Source organism: Eschrichtius robustus, chromosome X, assembly GCF_028021215.1.
Source record: "Eschrichtius robustus isolate mEscRob2 chromosome X, mEscRob2.pri, whole genome shotgun sequence".
NCBI classification, from domain to species: domain Eukaryota; kingdom Metazoa; phylum Chordata; class Mammalia; order Artiodactyla; family Eschrichtiidae; genus Eschrichtius; species Eschrichtius robustus.
The window spans coordinates 7,828,182-7,849,537 of record NC_090845.1 but is presented as its reverse complement, the minus strand read 5'-3'; the positions used below and the strand labels follow the sequence as shown (position 1 = coordinate 7,849,537).

The 21,356-nt window shown below is 47.6% G+C and overlaps 1 protein-coding gene across 13 annotated transcripts in view; it reads right to left on the bottom strand.

Moving 5' to 3' along the window:
* Positions 1 to 21,356, bottom strand: part of SHROOM2 (shroom family member 2) — a 168,501-nt gene that overhangs the window by 53,290 nt on the left and 93,855 nt on the right. For all 13 annotated transcript variants that reach the window (XM_068532936.1, XM_068532943.1, XM_068532946.1 and 10 more), the window contains 2 exons: positions 19,052 to 19,203; positions 3,476 to 3,607 (listed from right to left, as the gene is read on the bottom strand). In XM_068532936.1, the coding sequence (XP_068389037.1) occupies positions 3,476 to 3,607; positions 19,052 to 19,203 (284 nt within the window). The remainder of the gene's footprint in view (positions 1 to 3,475; positions 3,608 to 19,051; positions 19,204 to 21,356) is intronic.

Here is a 21,356-nt window from a genome sequence, read left to right as displayed (position 1 = left end):
GTGATACTATACAGTAAGTCCCCTACATGCGAACCTTCAAGTTGAGAACTTTCAGATGGGAACATGCATTTGCCTGTCCAATCACATAAGTTAGTTCACGTGTCTGGTACGTTGTCACGTGCGTGCATCCTCTACAAGTGGCTGTGCTTCTGTGTACTGTACAGTACTGTACAGAGTACAGTAGTACAGTATCTTTATCTCAAGCTAGATCTGCAAGAGGATGATTTCACTGAACTCCTTGCTGTGTAACACGAGGAGCTTACTAATGAAGACCTGATAGAACTGGAGGCCCAGAGAAAGGACAAAGAGGAACACGAGGAAGAAGAAGTAGCTGAAGAACAAAGGAGATTCACGATGCAGGAAATGGCAAGGGGATTTTCTTTATCTGAGGAGGCACTGTTAGTTTTTGAGGCACAGGACCCGGACACAGAACGGTACACAAAGGCTGCAGCAGCTGTTCAGAATGCAATCCAGTGCTACCGTGTCATCTATGACGAGAAAAAAAGTGTTACTACCCAGACATCACTGGATTGTTTTTTCAAGAGGGTAGATAGAATTGAATCCAGCAAGGAACCAGAACCTGTGCCATCAACGTCAGGCATGAGTGAAATTGCAGCCTGCCCTCCGTCTCCTACTGCTGACAATCCTTCAGCTCTACCATCTCCCACCTCCTCACCCTCCTGCAGTCAGTAACTCTTCTGGCCTGTTCACTTGATGCCAGCCCCTGTATGCCAGCTACTGTACTGGACTACTGTACTTTTCAAGGTACTGTATTATGAGATTAAAAATGTTTTATTTTTTGTGTTTGTTTTTTATGCATTATTTGTGTGAGAAGTATTATAAAACTCTTACTGTACAGTACTATATAGCCGACTGTGTTAGTTGGGTACCTAGGCTAACTCTGTTGGACTTAACGAACAAACTGGACTTACAAACATGCTCTCAGAACAGAACTCGTTCGTATGTAGGGGACTTCCTGTACATAGAAAATCCTAAGACGCCACCAAAAAACTATTAGAGCTCATCAAAGAATTTGGTCAGGTCGTAGGATACAAAATCAATACAAAAAAACGTGTTGCATACTAACAATGAACTATCTGACAGAGAAACTAAGGAAACAATCCCATTTACCATTGCATCAAAAAGAACTAAATACCTAGGAATAAATCTAACCAAGGAGGTAAAAGACCTATACTCAGAAAACTGTAAGACACAGATGAAGGAAACTGAAGATGACATACACAGATGGAAATATATACCATGTTCATGGACTGGAAGAATACTGTTAAAATGACCATACTACCCAAGGCAATCTACAGATTCAATGCAATCCCTATCAAAATACCAAGGGCATTTTTCACAGAACAAGAATAAATAATTTTAATATTTGCATGGAAACATGAAAGACCCTGAATAGCCAAAACAATCTTGAGAAAGAAGAACAGAGCTGGACGTATCACAATCCCTGACTTCAGACTACACCACAAAGCTACAGTCATCAAACAATATGGTACTGGCACAACAACAGACACATACAACAATGAAACAGAAAAGAGAGCCCAGAAGTAAACCCACACACTTACAGTCAATTAATCCACGACAAAGGAGGCAAGAATATACAGTGGAGAAAAGACAGCCTCTTCAATAAGTGGTGCTGGGAAAACCAGACAGCTACACGTAGAAGAATGAAATTAGAACACTCCCTAACACCATACACAAAAATAAACTCACAATGGATTAAAGACCTAAATTTAAGACCAGAAACCATAAAACTCCTAGAGGAAAACATAGGCAGAACACTCTTTGATATAAACTGTAGCAATATTTTTTTGGCTCTGTCTCCTAAGACAAAGGAAAGAAAAGCAAAAATACACAAATGGGACCTAATTAAAAGTAAAGGCTGTTTAAAATAATTAATTAATTAATTAATTATGGCTGCGTTGGGTCTTCGTTGCTGCGCACAGGCTTTCTCTAGTTGCGGTGAGCGGGGGCTACTCTTCGTTGCAGTACACGGGCTTCTTATTGTGGTGGCTTCTCCTGTTGTGGAGCACGGGCTCTAGGCACGTGGGCTTCAGCAGTTGTGGCTCGCGGCCTCTAGAGCACAGGCTCAGTAGTTGTGGCACACAGGCTTAGTTGCTCCACAGCATGTGGGATCTTCCCAGACCAGGGCTTGAACCCGTGTCCCCTGCATTGGCGGGCGGATTCTTAACCACTGTGCCACTAGGGAAGTCCCGAAAATTAAAGGCCTTTTTTTCCAGAGGAAAGGAAACCATCGACAAAATGAAAAGACAACCTACTGAATGGCAGAAAATATTTGCAAATGATATGACCAATAAGAGGTTAATATGCAAACTATATAAACAGCCCATCCAACTCAGTATCTAAAAAAACAAACCTGATTTTAAAATGTGCAGAAGACCTGAACAGACATTTTTCCAAAGGAGACATATAGATGGCACACGGAAAGTGCTCAACAACCATAATCAAAGAAATGCAAATCAAAACCACAATGAGGTATCACCTCACACCTGCCAGAACGGCCATCATCAAAAAGACAACAAATAACAACTGCTGGTGAGGACGTGGAGAAAAGGGAACACTTGTTCACTATTGGTGGGAATGTAAACTGGTGCAGCCACTGTGGAAAACAGTATGGAGGTTCCTCAAAAAACTAAAAATAGGACTACCATATGATCTAGCAATTCCACTCCTGGGTATATACCCAAAGAAAATGAGAACACTGATTTGAAAAGATACATGCACCCAAATGTTCATAGCGGCATAATTTACAAGGAGTCAAGATATGGAAGCAACCTAAATGTCCATCAACAGATCAACAGATGAACAGATTAAGAAGATTGGTATATATTATATATATATATATATATATATATATATATAATATATATATATATACACACACACACACACACTCACAATGGAATACTGCTCAGCCATAAAAAAGAATGAAATTTTGCCATTTGCATCAACATGGATGGGCCTAGAGGGGTATTATGCTTAATGAACTAAGTCAGACAGAGAAAGACAAATACTGTATGATACCAGTTATATGTGGAATCTAAAAAAATAAACAAATGAATATAACAGAACAGAAGCAGACTCATAGACATAGAGAACAAATCAGTGGTTCCCAGTGTGGAGAGGGAAGGGCGAAGGGGCAAGATAGGGGTAGGGGAGGAAGAGGTATAAACTGTAAAATAAATAAGCTACAAGGATATACTGTACAGCACAGAGAACGGAGCCAATACTTTATGATACCTTTAAATGGAGTATAAGCTATAGAAATTTTGCATCACTATGTTGTACACCGGAAATGAACAATATCGTAAATTAACTGTACCTCAACAAAAATTAAAATAAAGTGAGAAGTGCACAATTAGGACAAGGCAGGGAAGTCATGAGTGTGGTAGAAAGTGAAACCAGCTTCCCATCCCAGCGGGAAAGGCGTGCCTACCTGGCGTGGTGCTGGCCTGGCCACGAGGGGCAGGAGCTGGTAGAGGGGAATGGAGATGCCGGTGTCTCGGGGTGGCTGTCGGAGAACTTGGTGACGTGCCAGGAGTGCGGCCTCCAGCTCAGCTCATTCCTCCTGAAAAAGGATGCAGATGACTCAGGGACTTCACACCAAGGACAACTTCAGGCCAAGAAAGGAGCGAGAGGCAGAAATGATTCCTGTGTGATTTACTGCATGGCTGTCCGGTGCTTCCCACTGCATCTGGGCACCAGCGCTCTTTGTACAGGTTCATTACCGGAGAACATCCCCGGGTGAGAATCACAGGCTCCAGAATGTGAACCAGCCCTTAGGCTTCCAAATTTATTCTAAGTAAGTACATGAATCTTGCCCACGACCCCCGCTGCCCCATCCCCAAGACACAGCAGGATCTTCTGTCTGCCCGGTGTCAGTGCAACTTTGCACAGGCCCTTAGCCTGTTTGAGGAGAAGGCACTGGGCTGCAGAAAAGCTTGAGCTGGGTCCCGCAGAGTTTTGACTGCATTTATTCATTCACTCACTTAACTAAGTGAACACAGCTATCCTGTAGTTAACGGGGACTGGTGGACACGTATTCCTCTGAGCCTCCCAGAGCGTCCAAAGTCATCTAAGGGCTCCTGTCACGGGAATCACCACGCCCTAAGACCAGCAGGCTCCAGTCCATTCCTGCCAGGGCTTCTGAACGTGGCAGGAGCCTTCCCTGCCCCCCTCCACCGTCCCCACCATCCGTGGGTGGCTTAGTAGGTTTCTGACCACACCTGCCCAGGTGTGAAAAAGCATGTCCAGTTGGAAATCCCTGCAGCCGCCGTAGGAACATCACAGGGCCTCCAGGGGAAAGCTGCTGCATGAGCAGACCGCCCATGCTCGCCCCTCCTCCTCCTGCAATTTAAGACGGATCTAGCCTCACCAGGGACACTTTACAGCCCAATCGAGATCGGAGAAAGGGTTCAGTTGAGCCTCTAAGTACCTGATGAGGATCAAACATTCTTCCAACAGGCAAAAACATTAAAGAATATTATGCAACAACGAATATTAAAGAAAACCCAGAAAGCATTTATAACATAAACCTTCTGATGACTCAGAAACAAGGAAAAGTACACGGGTGGCAAAATGTGGAATGTGTTGACCTTTTGATAGTTTCCCACGAGCTAAAGCATAAAACAGACGAATTCATCACACCACAGAAGTAAAGGGATTGTAAAACCAAAACTGTACCTCATAAAGTTTCTCAAAATCCTCGTAAGGAAGGTTCTGGCCACATGAATTTCATTTTCAGATGGCTTTTTCTGTGCTATAATATCCGTAACGTCTTTCATCTTCCTTTACAGGTAATTAACGAAGGAAACAAACTAGACAAACTGCAGGCAAAGGAAAAAGAGGCTTGGAAAAGAAAACGCCTTACACTTTGTGGTAACATATTTCAACTCTGTAATTGGAATGAGTGGGGAACCAGCTGGTTTACTGGGGCAGTCGTCCTCTTTGAGAAGAGTAAATGTTTCTCCTCTTATTTTAAAGGATAATACAGGCAGACCTTGGAGATATTTCGGGTCGGGTTCCAGACCACCACAATAAAGTGAATACTGTAATAAAGCTAGTCACGTGAACTTTTTGGTTTCCCAGTGCATATAAAAGTTATGTTTACTCCATACTATAGTCTACCAAGTGTGCAATAGCATTATGCCTAAAAAAACACAATGTACATACCTTGATTTTAAAATACTTTATTGCTGAGAAACACTATTATCTGAGCCCTAGTAATAATATTAGTAACATCAAAGATCACTGATCACAGATCACAATAACAAATATGATAGTGGAAAAGTCTGAAATAGTGTGAGGATTACCAAAATGCGACACAAAGTGAGCCAGTGCTGTTGGAAAAATGATGCCAACAAACTTGCTTGACACAGGGTTGCTACAACCTTCTATTTGTAAAAAACAAAAAAAAAACAAAAAAAAAAAACGCAGTATCTGTGAAGCACAATTAAGTGAGGCACAACACAGCAAGGTATGTCTGTACACAGATATATGCCTCCACTTTGAGAAGACATAGTCAACAGTTAGGGTACTAATTGGAGCTTTAAAAACAAAAAAACAAAGAGAAAACACAGTGAAAAGGGTGGTACCTAGAAGCTCTAAGTGAGGAATCATGGCTCCTGGGGAGAGTGAAATTTTCCTACGTGTGTGGCTCTTGTCAGGTCCTCGGACTTTCCTAGAGCACAGTGAACATATCTGGGGATCGAGGAAGGTTCAGGCGGTTTCTGTTTGTCAGCCCCTCTGATGGCTAAAACTGGATTCTGCTGATGAGAGGAGAAGGACACGTGGCTGAGGGCTGGTCCCTCCATCACAAGCCCGTGACCACGCTGGGCAGGAAAGCTCTGGGGACCGGACACTCTGGCGCCACCTAGCGTTCCCAGATGGAACAGAAATGGCACGGGCCGATTTAAGGCGCTCGTTTCAACAGACACGGTGTTTCTTCCCACACAAGACACGCACTCCAGGTGGCTTTAAACCACCCGGGTCCCTGGAAGTCTGGGGCCGTGAGGGGTGCACAGGCCACAGGCTGTGCCGGGCAAGATGCCCCGATGTGAGGGCCTCGGAGAACTCGGACCACGTGGTACCTGGCGGTACCTGGTTAGGGGTTAAGCGCCCTGCCCCATCAGGGGGCCACGCGTGTCGGAAGGAAACGCACACACAGCACGTATGCAGCGAACCACACCCGAACCTTCCTCTCCTGGCGGGCGGGACGTCTGCTATGTCTGCTACAGCTGGACCAGCCCCCCACAGACATCAAACAGGAACAGAAGGGCGAGGTGTGAAAGGAACGCCCCCTCCGCAGGCCACGCAGTCAGACGCAAGCCAGCTCGGCTGGGGAGACCAGCAAGGACGCCCCTTCCGGGAGGAAGAAGGACGGCACGGCTCAGCCCAGAGACGTCCAAGGCCACGCCTCTGTGCAAGGCAGTGCGGTCAGCGATGCCAGTGCGGTCAGCGATGCCTGACCTGGCCGGGGTGCAGGTGCTGACCCCTCATGTGCGTGGAGCTGCACAATCCTGCCAGCTCCGGAAACGCGACGGGGCTGATCCAGGTCACGCCCACGGGAGACTAACAGTCGCTACCACGGGCACCCCAATGTACAGGGAAGAAATCCTTTTCATCCAAATGGCTACTGCTGCTCGGAAATCTTAAAGAACAGGCATACTGTAGAAAACATGGAACATTTAAAAATTAAAATGCGAATAAGACAATAAAGGAGGACAACCCGTAATCTGAAGATGAAGGTGGGTAACATCTCTGCATTTCTTTCCCCCTGTTTCAGACAGCTGAGAGCATCGTGCAGACTTGGCGGGGCCCTTTCTCTCTGCAGCCCGCCTGGTTGGGTGAGCATTCCTCCAGGCCACGGTCACTCTTCCAAAATGTCATTTTTAATATGGCATAATATTCCTTCCACATAAATACTGAAAAGCAATGCTGCTATGAACACCGGGTTTTCTGGCTTCCAAATCAAATTATTCGTCCTAATGAGGGTTCTCTGAAACCTTTCCCACAAGTTGCACACCAAAATTAATCTAAATTTACTTCAATTTTTAAAAATAATTTTATATGCTAGGTAGTCTTTTTTTTTTTTTTTTTTTTTTGAAAGGAAGGGGTTTAGATCACAAATATAAAAAATGCTAGGATACCAATGAAAATTAAGGATGGATCTAGATACAGAAAATTCATTTTTAAAAAGGCATTATTAAAATAAGGGCTTCGATGAAATGTTTCTCATTCAGAGAAAGAGCAGAATTCCCTCAAAAAAAAAAAAAAAAACAAACCACGTGAACGCCGGGTTATTTTCCTAACCTTTCCAAGTGCAGCCAACAGGCGCTGCCTCAGAAAATAAACGCAGTCCGCATGTGGTCCCCACGAGCGCGGGGGGGCCTGACAGTACCAGGCCTGCAGGCTGGGAGGCCAACGGGAAGGGCCTGGCGGGACACTGTGGCGGGGGCACCACAGGGTGTGTTGGCTGCAGGCGACACTGGCGATGGGAAGAGTCCTCGGGGAAAATAAAACCAACAGAGATGCTTGGGGCATCTTAGAAGCAAGCATCACGGTGGCGGTGGGGGGGGGGGGCGGCAGTGGGGAGGGGCCTTCCAGATAAAGGGCAGGCTGGAAAGTTCCTCAAATGCTCCCCAGTGAGTCCTGCGGGTGAGGGGGGTGAGTTCCGGGCAAGGAGCCCCCAGAGCTTAGGGAGGGAGGCTGTGCAGAGGCCCCTGGGGACAGGCCCACAGCGGGGACAGGCCCTCCTGATACTGAGGGTGTGCCTGGGCTGGAGGAGGGCGACAACTGCAAACACCCTTTTTATTCTTTGAAAGTCAAACAAACACATAAAAAGCACAGCCCTACAGACACAAAATGTAGCCTGCCCTGAGCTGCTGCTTCCTTCCTGTTCCGGTCAAGCCTCTAGAGGATAGATGCTGACCGGCCTCTCCCTCTCCCGAGCTGCCTCTACCTCCTACCACACCAGTCTCCCTGCAACTCAGCTCTGGCAGCTCCTACCCTCACCCCACCACCCTCAGCTGCTCCCAGCTGCCACGGAGTGAAGCCCACGCCCCCCCACCGCGGTACTGTGATCTGCTCCCCGGGCCGGGCGGCACTGGCATCGCAGGGGCACAGGCTGGGGCGGGACGCCTGTTTGCACAAGCCCTCAAGGTCATTCAGAGGCGAGCTCAGGTCTGAGACTCGCTGCTCTAGCCCCGAGCTACCCTTCCTCCCTTCCCCCATCCGCTCTGCCAGCCTCTTTAGGAGGTCCCGGCACCACTGACTTAGGTCCACGTCTGTGTCTCAAACCTGGCTCAGCCTTCAAAGGACAGCCTGACTGCTGAGCTCTGCTCCAGCCCTCCTTCCTTCCGCCAGAGCCACCACTTGTTAGAGCTTTTCCTGTCCGTGCCCATCAGCCCCCTCAGCTGCCAGCTCCCCGAGGGCAGGACCTATGGGTATGACTTCAGCCGCCTGGCTGGAGCGCTTCCAACACACATTACCTGAACGAATAAAAACAGAGGTCAGACCACTCTGTGAACGGCAGAGTTCTTTTCCCCCCCGGCACTGATCTGACAACACGATGCTGTGGGTGGTGACATCACCCTTGATAAAATGGGATAAGAGTCCAGGAGTTCCTGCCTTTATTCACGAGGAGAAAGAGGTAAAGATGAAAATTCCCAAATGACCTAAACAGCTGAAACTGATACAAGACATCAAAGCTGCATTTTAAACCAATGCCAGGGCCGAGTAGCAGCATTCACACGGGATAAAAGCATCAAGGTTCCGCCCCACGAGGCCGGGGCACCCCTTATCTGTCTCCCAGCAAGGGCAAGTGCACGCCTGTCTCGGCCTCTGGCGTTCCCCGGGTGCATTAGCAGGAAAGACCGCGTAGAAATGTCACACAATGAACGCAGGCAGGATTGGAGCAGACCCAAATGGCTTGGCTATTTTCCCGTTCACTTTTGCAAAGGGGGGTGAGGGGACTATCTCACCCAGCGCTACCAGTACTAAAAACGCTTTGTCCAAACCACCCGAGGTCACGGTACATGCCCCCAGTTTTCAGAAAGGCACCGATGCAGCTTCTTGGCTACACGTAAACAGAATGGGTTTTTTGGTAAAGACACCCCAGACACTCAAACGTGCAACCATTAACATAACTAAGTACGAGTAGCCCTAAGGATTAGCGACAGAGCTGGTGAGTCTTACACGTGAGAGTATAGAAACGAAATTACGTGAAACATTCTCTGCATGCCTTAATATATTAGAAACCATCAGCGTTTCCAAACTAAATTATATCAACATCACTTGCATGCCTTCTAATGAAAAACAAAATCATAACTGTTTACCAGTCTCTACTTGGCTTAGAATATGAAACATCTCACCTAGAGATTCAACTGATTAAGTTGGTTAAGCCATACACTAAATCTACATCTGAATAGAAGCAACCTTTCCCCAAATACAACAATTCTGCTCTATGTGGCTTTCTTTCCCTCCTGATTTTATTTCATAAAAACAAGAATGGCAAACAGCCCAAACGAGTCGGCGTCTGTCCAGGATAAACCTCTGGGTCTAGTGTTTTAAGAAGAAAGTAAGCACAGTAGCAAACAGCCACAATCCCGCAAATGCTCAAAGCAGACACTTTTCCCCTGAAATTTGAACAATCAATCTCAGACCACCCTCCAAAAGCAGCACCCACCAGCATCCCCAGTAAGAAAGACACACCCTCTGTGGGAACACACAGTTTCTGCCCCAGGAAGAGCTCTTGGCGGTGGGGGGTGGGGAGGGGAGAGAAAGGAGAGGAAGTGGGGAGGAGGGAAAAGCAGGAGGGACACAACCTGCTGACGTCCTACCCATCCCTCTCCTCTAGCTGCTTCAGGAACACCTGCGCTCATCCACGTTGGGGCCACGCACAGAGCCGCCTGCCCTAGGACAGCTCCAAGGAGCCAGCAGCAGAGGGGAGCCCGGCACGACACTGGCTTGGTGCAGAACTCACTGCACCTCAGTGACGTCCAGAAGCCCACGCACGTGGCAAGAAACTTGCTCCTAGCAGGCATGCGTGCCGTCACTAGACCAGACACCTCCTTTCTTCAGATGTGTCGCCACGCCACCCCGTGTGGCCACCCCTTACGGCCTCCTGCAGCGAACCTCCATCCTCGGGTGTTAATCTCCTCCTGAAGGCAAGCTTAGCGGACGTAAGCGGAGTCATGGAAGGGTTTAAGGCCTCCGGCAAAGAGGCAGGAAACATGCGTCAACCCTACGCATAATGTGGCTCTGGCATAAAAACTGCTCGCAGCAGTGGACGGCTCAGGAGTGACACGAACGATGAAGTGGCAGGCCGAGTTCACTGTAAACGAGACTAATATTACCATATACGTTTGGAAGAAAGACCAAAAGAGTCATTACAAGCTATACAATATAATTCATGGCCTGACACTTGAGAGAAATTTTCCCTACGGTGCTTGAAATTCCATGTATGTTTTAGGAGCTGAACGTATGGTAACTTCCCTGTGAACGGAGGACAGTGGATGGTATCCCGGTGCTGTGCACACGGAGCTTTTAGTGAGCATTTTACATCGGACAGCAACGGCCTTAACCCAGCACCGGGCGAGAAGCGTCCCCTACTTCAGCACGTCTCCCACAGCAAGGGGCTTACCGACGCCTGCGTTAATCAGGAAAAGGGTTCGAGTGACCCGGTGTCGGGTCTTAACCTTTTCCAAGCACATTTGCTTAAGCCAGCGGTATGAGCACTGCGGCTGCCCAGCAAAATAGCCCGTGGCCCTCAGGGAAATACCAGCGCCCAGATCCATCCCACACCTGCCCATCAGGATCTCCAGGGAGGGGCCCGACCCCGGAGAAGAAAGTGCAGGCGACAAGTACACAGAGAGACAGACACAGAAGAAGAGGCTACCACATCCTCCCACACTTTTCCTGCAAGCAGCACGTCCTCGGCCAAGCAGAGAGGGAAGGACAAGGTGCCGGGGAGGCACGGCCGGGCTGCGCCTGCTGGCCCCCCCGTTCCTCTGACTCCCGGGCAGATGCCAGGATACCACCTGGACATCTTAAAGGAGAACGTGTGCACCAGGGCGGCTTCCTGTTACCCTTCTTTGTTTCCAGCCGACACAACTCTGGGAGGAAGGCAGCGCTGGCTCTCACCTGTCTGGGAAAGAAACGTGGCTGGGGAGAGACAGTCATCTGGGTCCTTGTCTCCTAAGGCACCGCGCTCTCCCAGTCCCGGCTTCTAAACGGTGACAAGATACGCGGTGCCCGTGCCCCGTGAAACCAGACGCCCCCGCCTTGTGAAGCCAGCCCGCCGCCACCCTCGCCTGGCCGCTGGGTGCCCTGCTCGCCGCACAGGCTGAAGCAAGACAAGCACACCCAGCAGCTGTCACCGGCGGGAGGGAGTCAGGATGCGACCCACGATGCCCACTTTGTTCATAAAACCACGGGTATGTGTTTCACACCGAGGCGCGTACACGCCTCTTCCCAGAACCTCCGAGCAAAACCAAGCCTGCACTGACCACTCTGGCCCTCAGGACCCTAAGCTGTTTTCAATCTTCGTCAGAAAAGCCACCCCTTCTTAAGGTGCCTGGGCTGGGCAGGTAGTTGAGGGTTCAGGCAGCTCATTTATCATTTGGTGATCCTCAGGTAGGGCAACATTTGATATTGATGTGTTGGGTGGCTCAGTCTATGAATTAACTACAGAGTGCCTTCATAACCTAAACACCTTTTTTTTTTTTTTTTTTAAGAGTACATGATCCAGGGCTTCCCTGGTGGCGCAGTGGTTGAGAATCCGCCTGCCAATGCAGGGGACACGGGTTCGAGACCTCGTCCGGGAAGATCCCACATGCCGCGGAGCGACTAAGCCCGTGCGCCACAACTACTGAGCCTGCGCTCTAGAGCCCGCGAGCCACAACTACTGAAGCCCGTGCGCCTAGAGCCCGTGCTCCGCAACAAGAGAAGCCACCGCAATGAGAAGCCCGCGCACGGCAGCAAAGAGCAGCCCCCGCTCGCCGCAACCAGAGAAAGCCCGCGCGCAGCAACGAAGACCCCACGCAGCCAAATAAATAAATAAATAAACTTATATATATATATATATTAAAAAGAAAGAGGACATGATCCATTTCGGAGTTCTACGTACAACACTGGTTAGAAAATGCTAACTAATCTCTGAGATACAAGTCAGATTAGTGGTTGCCTAGGGATAAAGAAAGATGAGAATGGTGAGATTTAGATTTAGACAGAGAAGAAAACATGTCACCGATTTAAGAGAAATCATGTTAAAAGCACTCACTGGTGCCTTTGTAATAAGGAAAATGGTAAGTTAGTATGGAGTTTAAATTCATTTATTTATTTATTTATTTTTGGCTGTGTTGGGTCTTCGTTTCCGTGCGAGGGCTTTCTCCAGTTGCGGCGAGCGGGGGCCACTCTTCATCGCGGTGCGCGGGCCTCTCATTATCGCGGCCTCTACTTGTTGCGGGGCACAGGCTCCAGACGCGCAGGCTCAGTAGCTGTGGCGCACGGGCTTAGTCGCTCCGCGGCATGTGGGATCTTCCCGGACCAGGGCGCGAACCCGTGTCCCCTGCGTTGGCAGGCAGACTCTCAACCACTGTGCCACCAGGGAAGCCCCAGTATGGAGTTTTAAAAGTCCTTATTATGTGCGTCTTCAGTACTTAAAACAGTAAGTCACCATGTGCCAGATGACAGCAACAGATCCTAGTATCAACTAATTAACCATTCTGTAGAATTTTATTCATATTTCTAGGCAAAACCACCGTTTCAGACTTTTCTAATAGTTACAAACAATACCCACACACAGTATTAAAATTTAATCCAAAATTATCTTTAAAATATTTGAAAACGCCTAAGTTTGTTTTTTTGTTTTTTTTTTTTAAGAATATTTTTGATGACTCCAATTTTTTTTTTTTTAATAGCTACTTTATTTATTTATTTATTTTATTTTTTGGACTGTGTTGGGTCTTCGGTTCGTGCGAGGGCTTTCTCTAGTTGTGGCAAGCGGGGGCCACTCCTCTTCATCGCGGTGCGCGGGCCTTTCACTATCGCGGCCCCTCCCGTTGCGGGGCACAGGCTCCAGATGAGCAGGCTCAGCAGTTGTGGCTCACGGGCCCAGCTGCTCCGCGGCATGTGGGGTCTTCCCAGACCAGGGCTCGAACCCGTGTCCCCTGCATTGGCAGGCGGATTCTCAACCACTGCGCCACCAGGGAAACCCCCTAAGTTTGTTTTTAAAAGTGTGCTTGGAAAAAAACAAAAAAAACCATTTGGACAAACTGCTTGGTTTGGCTTTATATTGGGTTATACGTGTTACTTCGAATATTAAGCTCTATCTAAACCAGATAATCATTCTGCACACTCCTCACTTAAAGGGGAACTGGGTATGCGGATTACAAAAGTGGGATCCTACACCAGGGCTCCCATCAACCCTTCACAGCCAAGGTCTGATCCGTCTCCCCACAAGTCTGTTGGATACGCAGTCAGCTCCAAGGCGAGCGGGCCGGGCCCCCAGGCCTTCTCTCTCCTTCCACCCCCAGCTCTCATGGTGTGTACTCCGAACAGAACTCACATCATCCGGTTTTTAGATCCTTAACTATGTTCCTCGAATTCAAAAAAAAAGCTTCTGAACACATGGAATGATGCCCAACCTCGGTCATAATGACAGAAATGCCCATTTAAACGATAAAAGCATCTGTCCACCTGTCACATCCACAAAGCCAGCAAAAGCAAACTTCGCAATGCAGGTTCTTTCTGCCTCAAAACCTCCCACGCTAGGAATGGATCAGGACGACCTAGACGCACGTGTATGTGGACTCGGGTACAAAAGCGTCACACCGCAGCACTGTCTGCTGTACGCCGGAAGCACCGTAAATGCCCACACACGGAGGACCTGCTAGACACACAGCAGAGCATCCAGACCGTGGAGCCGCACGGGGTCAGGAGAAACCTTGAGTCAGAGCACTCAACCTGGACCGGCCCCCATTTTCGTGTGTAACACACGACTAGGTACCTGTTTCTAAAAGGGAACCTAAGAGGTTAGTACTGACACAGCCGCTCTCCGGAGGGGCAAAATGGGAGGATGAGGGGTTGGGAGAAAGGCTGATGTATCCCACCCAATTCCCGTTCCAAAGTGAATGTTTTCCCACGGCCATGTGTTACTCTAAGTACTCATAAATGCGGAATAAAAAGTCACTCTTGGAGTAATTGTAGCCGGCATTCCAGCACCCGCCCCTTAGGGTGACCCTGTCTGTTTTGATCACAGAGCAATAAACAGAGCCTTCTGGGGGCGCCGCCCAGAACAGAGCACAGCTGACTGCCTCCTGGGGACCAAACCTCCTGCTGAGTCCTGTGAACACATCACACGGAACCCCAAAGGCCTCTCCCTCTTTAAAAGTGCAACGAGCTCGACATTTTTATTATCAGAGAAGTAATACACTTAAGACTGTGAACTTAATGGATAAGACGGTAAGTTTTCTGTTACGTGTATTTTACCACAATTAAAAATTAAAACTTTATTTCATGGGGCCTATACAGTTCTATAACTGCTTGTATGTGTTCCACTCAACTGGACTTTGAGGGGCATCTTTCCATGTCAGGAAATACCGACACCATTTTTTTTTTAAATAAATTTATTTTGTTTATTTATTTTTGGCTGTGTTGGGTCTTCGTCACTGCGCGCGGGCTTTCTCAGTCCCCTCTGCGGTGCGCGGCCCTCTCATTGCGGTGGTCTCTCCCGTTGCAAAGCACGGGCTCCAGGCGTGCAGGCTTCAGTAGTTGTGGCGCACGGGCTTAGCTGCTCCGCAGCATGTGGGATCTTCCCGGACCAGGGCTCGAACCCGTGTCCCTTGCATTGGCAGGCGGATTCTTAACCACTGTGCCACCAGGGAAGCCCACTGACACCATTTTTTTATTTTGTAATAGCACTTGTATTCTTTTTAAAAACTTTTATTGACGTATAGATTTATAATGTGTTAATTTCTGCCGTACAGCAGAGACTCAGTTATACACACATATATATATATATTTTTCATATTCTATTCCATTACGGTCTGTCACAGGATGTTGACTAGAGTTCCCTGTGCTCTACAGTAGGACCTTGCTGTTTACCCATTCTATATATACTAGTTTGCATCTGCTAATCCCAGCTCCCAATCCATCCCTCCCCCACCCCCCACCCCGCTTTAGCAACCACCGGTCTGTGCTCTGTGTCTGTGAGTCTGTTTCTGTTTCGTAGATAAGTTCATTTGGCTGACACCATTTATAATGGCAGCACTCTGCAGTATGGATGGTCCCTAATTCACTTCAGTCATTTCCTTTTGCTGAATATCTAGGATCCAAGAAATGAAATTCTGAGTCCAAAATAGGCCTTTTGACACATGTTGCCAAACCGCTCACCAGAAAGTCTCATCAGCATTACATCAAATAAGCACTTGTTTCCCCACATCTCAGCACCAATGGGCATTGCTATTCCATCAGATCTCGGCCAGCTGGAGAATCAAAACCTAGTTTGTAAGTAAACTTGTCGATCCCTAGTTAAACATCTTTCCCCCCGCCCCCCAACACACGCATACACTGTATTTTATTTATTTTTTTTAATTAATTTATTTATTTATTTATTTATTTTTGGCTGTGTTGGGTCTTCGTTTCTGTGCTAGGGCTTTCTCTAGTTGCGGCGAGCGGGGGCCACTCTTCATCGCGGTGCACGGGCCTCTCACTATCGTGGCCTCTCTTGTTGCGGAGCACAGGCTCCAGACGCGCAGGCTCAGTAGTTGTGGCTCACGGGCCTAGTTGCTCCGCGGCATGTGGGACCTTCCCAGGCCAGGGCTGGAACCCAGGTCCCCTGCATTAGCAGGCAGACTCTCAACCACTGCGCCACCAGGGAAGCCCTGTATTTTATTTTTACAAGAGATAAACAGACTGACACCAAGCATTGTACATGGATGACCACAACAAAAGCAACAATGATTGCAATTACCAAACACGAAACACACTCATACTATGTCATAATATTGACATTCAGTCCAGTAATCCTCCACTGTAACAGCTCCTTTACTTTGCAGTGAAGATTGATTTCTATGTTTTTTGCCTCTGAGTCCTTGTGGGATTTTTTTTTTTTTTTAATTCAAACAGAAAGTCACAAAAATTATAATCATCCTCATCAGTTCACTCAGTCCCATGTAATTTTTCTTTCATCTTGATCTTTTGTTAGCACTTTTATGAGTTCAGCAGTTTTTCATTAGAGTTCTGAAAATGCTTATTCATTCAGTTCAGTAGTACAGTTACCAGAAACCTGTACCTGTCAAGAGTCTTTTCTATGAATTCCTTGAAAAACGTCTTTTTAAACACTTGTTTCCTATGTGCATTTCTCATATTAGGAACTGCCTATGAGCGTCTTTCATCCAACTTTCTACTGGGGTGCAAATTCCCTTCTTTATAGCTGTTGTTACTAAACCAACTTTATTACACACCTGCTTTTTTTTTTGCACCCTAGAATAAGATCTGACATTGACCAACATTTCATTTTTACCTTGTGAGATGCAACCGGTGAAAATATTCATGCATCCTGAATTCTGTCCCCCAGGATGTGTCACTGGCTCGGTTTTATTTGCTGCTGCCTCCCCTGGGCTGGCCGATGTCACACTGACAGGTTTTACTGAATGAGCACCTCAGGGTCAGCAGCCCCATCAGGCCCTCCAATGATGCCCGTCCCGGTGCAGCTCAAATCAATTCGATTCAGTAAGTCCAAGCCCTTCATCTGCCCTTGCGCATCGGGCACTGCGGTAAGCAGCCGCAAACTGGCGAGACAGTTTTGCTCACAGCGTCAACTAAGCCAGTGCTCTCCCCGTGGGGGAGACGGACAGTAAGCCAACGAGCCGGCTGTGTGTTCTGGGGGCTCGGGCAGCCCCGCAACGGAGACATTTCAGGTGGTGGTTTATAACCGCTGTCTCCCCTGTGTGGGTCAAGCGTCCCTCACCATCACCAGCGCTCCACTAAGTCTAATGGAATCCTGCGAGAACTTCACACGTCCTGCCTTAGGAGGCTTAATAAGGTGACCTCAAAGAAATTATACGCCATGATGGCACCCGTCATGTCCCTTGCTCCCCCACAAGGCTCCAAAATGGCCATGCTGAGACTTCAGTTTTCTGATTTACAAGGAGGACAGCCTATTCCACTGAGAAATGAGGCTGCTGCATTAATGTGGCAAAGAATGAAATGTTTTCCTTCTTCGTTTCTGACTCCTCCTTGGATGCTATTTTGGTCCCCCAAAAATAAATACATAAAAAGTCCACAGGGATATGTCATCAAGTCTGTACTAAAAACTGAAGGCCTTGAGTCAATTTACTTTTTAAAATTTACAGCCAGGCTTCCCTGGTGGCGCAGTGGTTAAGAATCCGCCTGCCAATGCAGGGGACACGGGTTCAAGCCCTGGCCCGGGAAGATCCCACATGCCGCGGAGCAACTAAGCCCGTGCGCCACAACTACTGAGCCTGTGCTCTAGAGCCTGCGAGCCACAACTACTGAAGCCTGTGTGCCACAACTACCGAAGCCCGCGCGCCTAGAGTCCGTGCTCCGCAGCAAGAGAAGCCACCACAGTGAGAAGCCCACGCACCGCAACGAAGAGGAGCCCCCGCTCGCCGCAACTAGAGAAAAGCCCGCGCGCAGCAACGAAGATCCAATGCAGCCAAAAATAAACAATAAATAAATTTTTAAAAAATAAAATAAAATTTACAGCCTACCTTGGAAAGACTGCACTAATTCTGCTAAAAGGGGCACATCAACCCTTTACTATGAATTAGCCAACTGTAAAACACAAGGTCGAGAATTATTTCTATATGAAACCAGTCACCGGAATTCCCTGGCGGTCCAGTGGTTAAGACTCAGCACTTCCACTTCAGGGGGCACAGGTTCGATTCCTGGTCCCTGGTTGGGGAACTAAGATCCCACAAGCTGTGCGGCGTGGACAAAAAATAAAAATAAAAAGTTACAAAACACCTCCATGCTGCCCAGTAGTGCCGTTCTAGTCCCTGTGTGTAAAAGCATCACGTGCCCAACTTCACTTTCCGACCCCTTCAAATCATCCCAACTCCTATCCACAATCTCCTTTCTTGGAATATGCACTTGGTCCCCTCAGACCTCAGCACAGCACTGGAAACACCTGCTAGCTGGCCTGTTAAGTCTATGTGCATCACGTTATTTTAGCATAAAACCCCAAAACCTGGTAGCCTGCCACCTTGTGTACAACACAGGCAATGACATTTCATCATTTGGAGCATAAACAGTTTCCTCACTGCCAGAAAATCACCTACATATGCCAAGAATAAGATTTAAGTATTCAAAATCACTTAAATCAAAAGTAACAGTCAACAGTAATAAAAGAAGAAATCTTTTAAGAACCTACTGTACAGCACAGGGAACTCTACTCAGTACTTTGTAGGGACTTCCCTGGTGGTCCAGTGGGCAAGACTGCACACTCCCAATGCCGGGGGCCTGGGTTCGATCTCTGGTTGGGGAACTAGATCCTGAACGCATGCCGCAACTAAAAGTCCACATGCCGCAACTAAAGATGCCACGTGCTGCAATAAAGACCCTGAGTGCCACAACTAAGACCCAGCGCAGCCAAAATAAATAACTATTGGAAAAAAAAAAAAAAAAAACCTTTGTAATGACCTACATGGGAATAGAATCTAAAAAAGAGTGGACATCTGTATATGTATAGCTGATTCATTTTGCTGTACAGCAGAAACTAACACAACATTGTAAATCAACTATACTCCAATAAAAATTAATTTTAAAAAAAGAAGGCATCTTTAAAATTTTTGATGTTGGATTCATCCTTGGCCAAGAGATAGATTCCTAAGTGTACATGCATGTACATGTACACACACACGCGCGCACGCGCGCGACTTAAGTCCAAATCAGGATTGCCACAGTGACACGGCGCAGCCAACAGACTCCAGGTTTCACTGTCCCGCTCATCTCTGTTTGTAAACAAGGCATGAGGCCCAGGTCTTACCTTTTTACCACCAGCTTCAGGGTCTTATGCGAGCCCTTCACCAGGCAAATCGCTTCCTGTCTAAACCCCGACAGACCGATGTCATTGATGCCAATGATCTCATCTCCGGCCAGCAACTTGTCCACTGCCGCGGCTTTGCTTCCTTCTTCGATCTGCAACACAGAAGTGTGTCCCGTGAGCCTCTTGAACAAGCAAACAAGCCCCCAGGACTCGGCCAGGAATACAACATGCCCGTGACACATGCCACCCACAGGTTTTTTCAGACTGGCTTCAGGACAACCCAGGGGTGAAGGGACCCACCTGGGCCCTGATTCCCAGCGGGAGACCAGGGATGCATCCCTCCCCTGGTCTGCCTCCGCAAGGTCTACCGTTCACGGAGGGGCGGGAAAGCGCATGAGCTCTCAGAAACACACCAGAAATAGCAGAGCCAGAAATACCGATTCACTTTCTGGATCTCCTTCCTCCAAAAAATAATGATGGATTTTTTTTTTATTATTTACTAGTTATTTCTCATAGATTAATCCTGCACCTAGTTATTTCCGTAACAGCTGTATTTAGATATAATTCAGGTTATCACACAATTCACCCGTATAAACATAAACGAATGGCTTGTTAGTATATTCACAGAGTTGTCCAACCATCACCACCACCCATTTTAGAACAGTGTCCTAACCCCAGAAGAAACCTCGTTCGTGCCTGTCAGTGGTCACTTCCTGATCCTTCCACCCCCTGGCAACCATGCATCTGCTCTCTGCGTCTAGGGTTTGCCTACTCTGGATATTTCATATAAACAAAATGATACGATAGGTGGCCTTTTGTGTCTGGCTTCTTTCACTCAGGTTTTCAAGGTGCATCCATGTCGTAGCCCGTGTCAGAGCTTCATTCGTTTTTACGGCCGAAGGATACTCCATCGTATGGGCCGACCACATTTTATTTATCCGTTCATCGGTGATGGGTATTGAAGTTGTTTTTTACTTTTTGGCTATTAATGCTGCTGTGAGCACTGGTGTACAAGTTTGTGCATGCGCGTGCATCTTCAGTTCCCTTGGGTGTACACGTAGGAGTAGAATGGCAGGGTCGTACGGCAGCTATGGCGAACATTGTGAGGACCTGCCAGACTGCCTTCTAAAGCAGCTGCACCATTTTACATCGGAGGGCTCCAATTTCTCCACATCCTTGCTGACACCGAGTATCTGATTCCTTTCATTACAGCCCTAGATTATTACACCATGCTGGGTATGTAAAATACTCCTTACTCAGTGTTAAACACGTATGTATGAATGTGTGTTGACTGACTCCTTAAAAGCACTTTATGATTTTTATCCTGAGAAATCTTAATCTTTAAATACTCACCCTCGTCTTCCCTATACAGTAATAATCCAACTCAGCATCAAGTCACCCATCAATTAACCAACCTGTTTGCGGTATTAGTGCTCGGCAGACTGTGGCCCATGAGTGAAATCCAGCCAGCTGCCTTTTGTTTGTTTGTTTTTGTAAATAAAATTTTACTGGAATACAACCAGAGCTATTTGTTTATACACTGCTACAGGAGAGAACAGCATAGTCTGACCCACAAAGCCAAAAATATTTACTGCTTGGCTTGTTATTAAAAAAAAGTTGCCAACCCCTGTTTCACACCAAAAAGCCATTATTTTTACAAACTGCTAGGAAAACTAGTGAAAAAGATGAATGCTTATGGGCACAGAGGTGTACAGGTTTGGAAGTTTGCTGCTCTGACTGTTTGCCAGGGCTAACCTAAAAATCCGTTCCAAACCTCACAAAGCACTAAAGCCGTAAACGTGTCTCCTCTGGTCGTTACAAAGCTGGAAACGAAGCAACTTACAGGCTCAGCTCTCAAACCACGTGGTACTTTCCTCAAGTCTCTGCCCGAACCCAAGGACAGCTGAACTTTTCCTAGGTTAATAAAGCAATTATTCACTGCAAGTCAACAGCATAAACAAAATGAGCACTCCTAACTAAAACGTGAAGCAAATCATTCGGTTCACAACCGGTTTCCAAGTCTAGACATTTTTATCCCAACATAATAACAGATCGTAAATAAGTTTCCACCCCACCAAGATTACACACTCAGCCACACATAGCCGAGGTGAAGGTTACGTGGTGGAGAGCTTACGTCTTGGCACACCCCGGGTGGGAGGCCAAGGGGCCGTCCAGGCGGAGGGTCGGTGGGCAGGGCAGCTGGCTGGGGTGAGGGGAGGGTACCCGGGGAAAGGTGGCCTGCTCATGGGCTGACCAGCCGCGGAAGGAATTTAAAAACGGGAGGAATGGGGATGCAGGCCTCCTA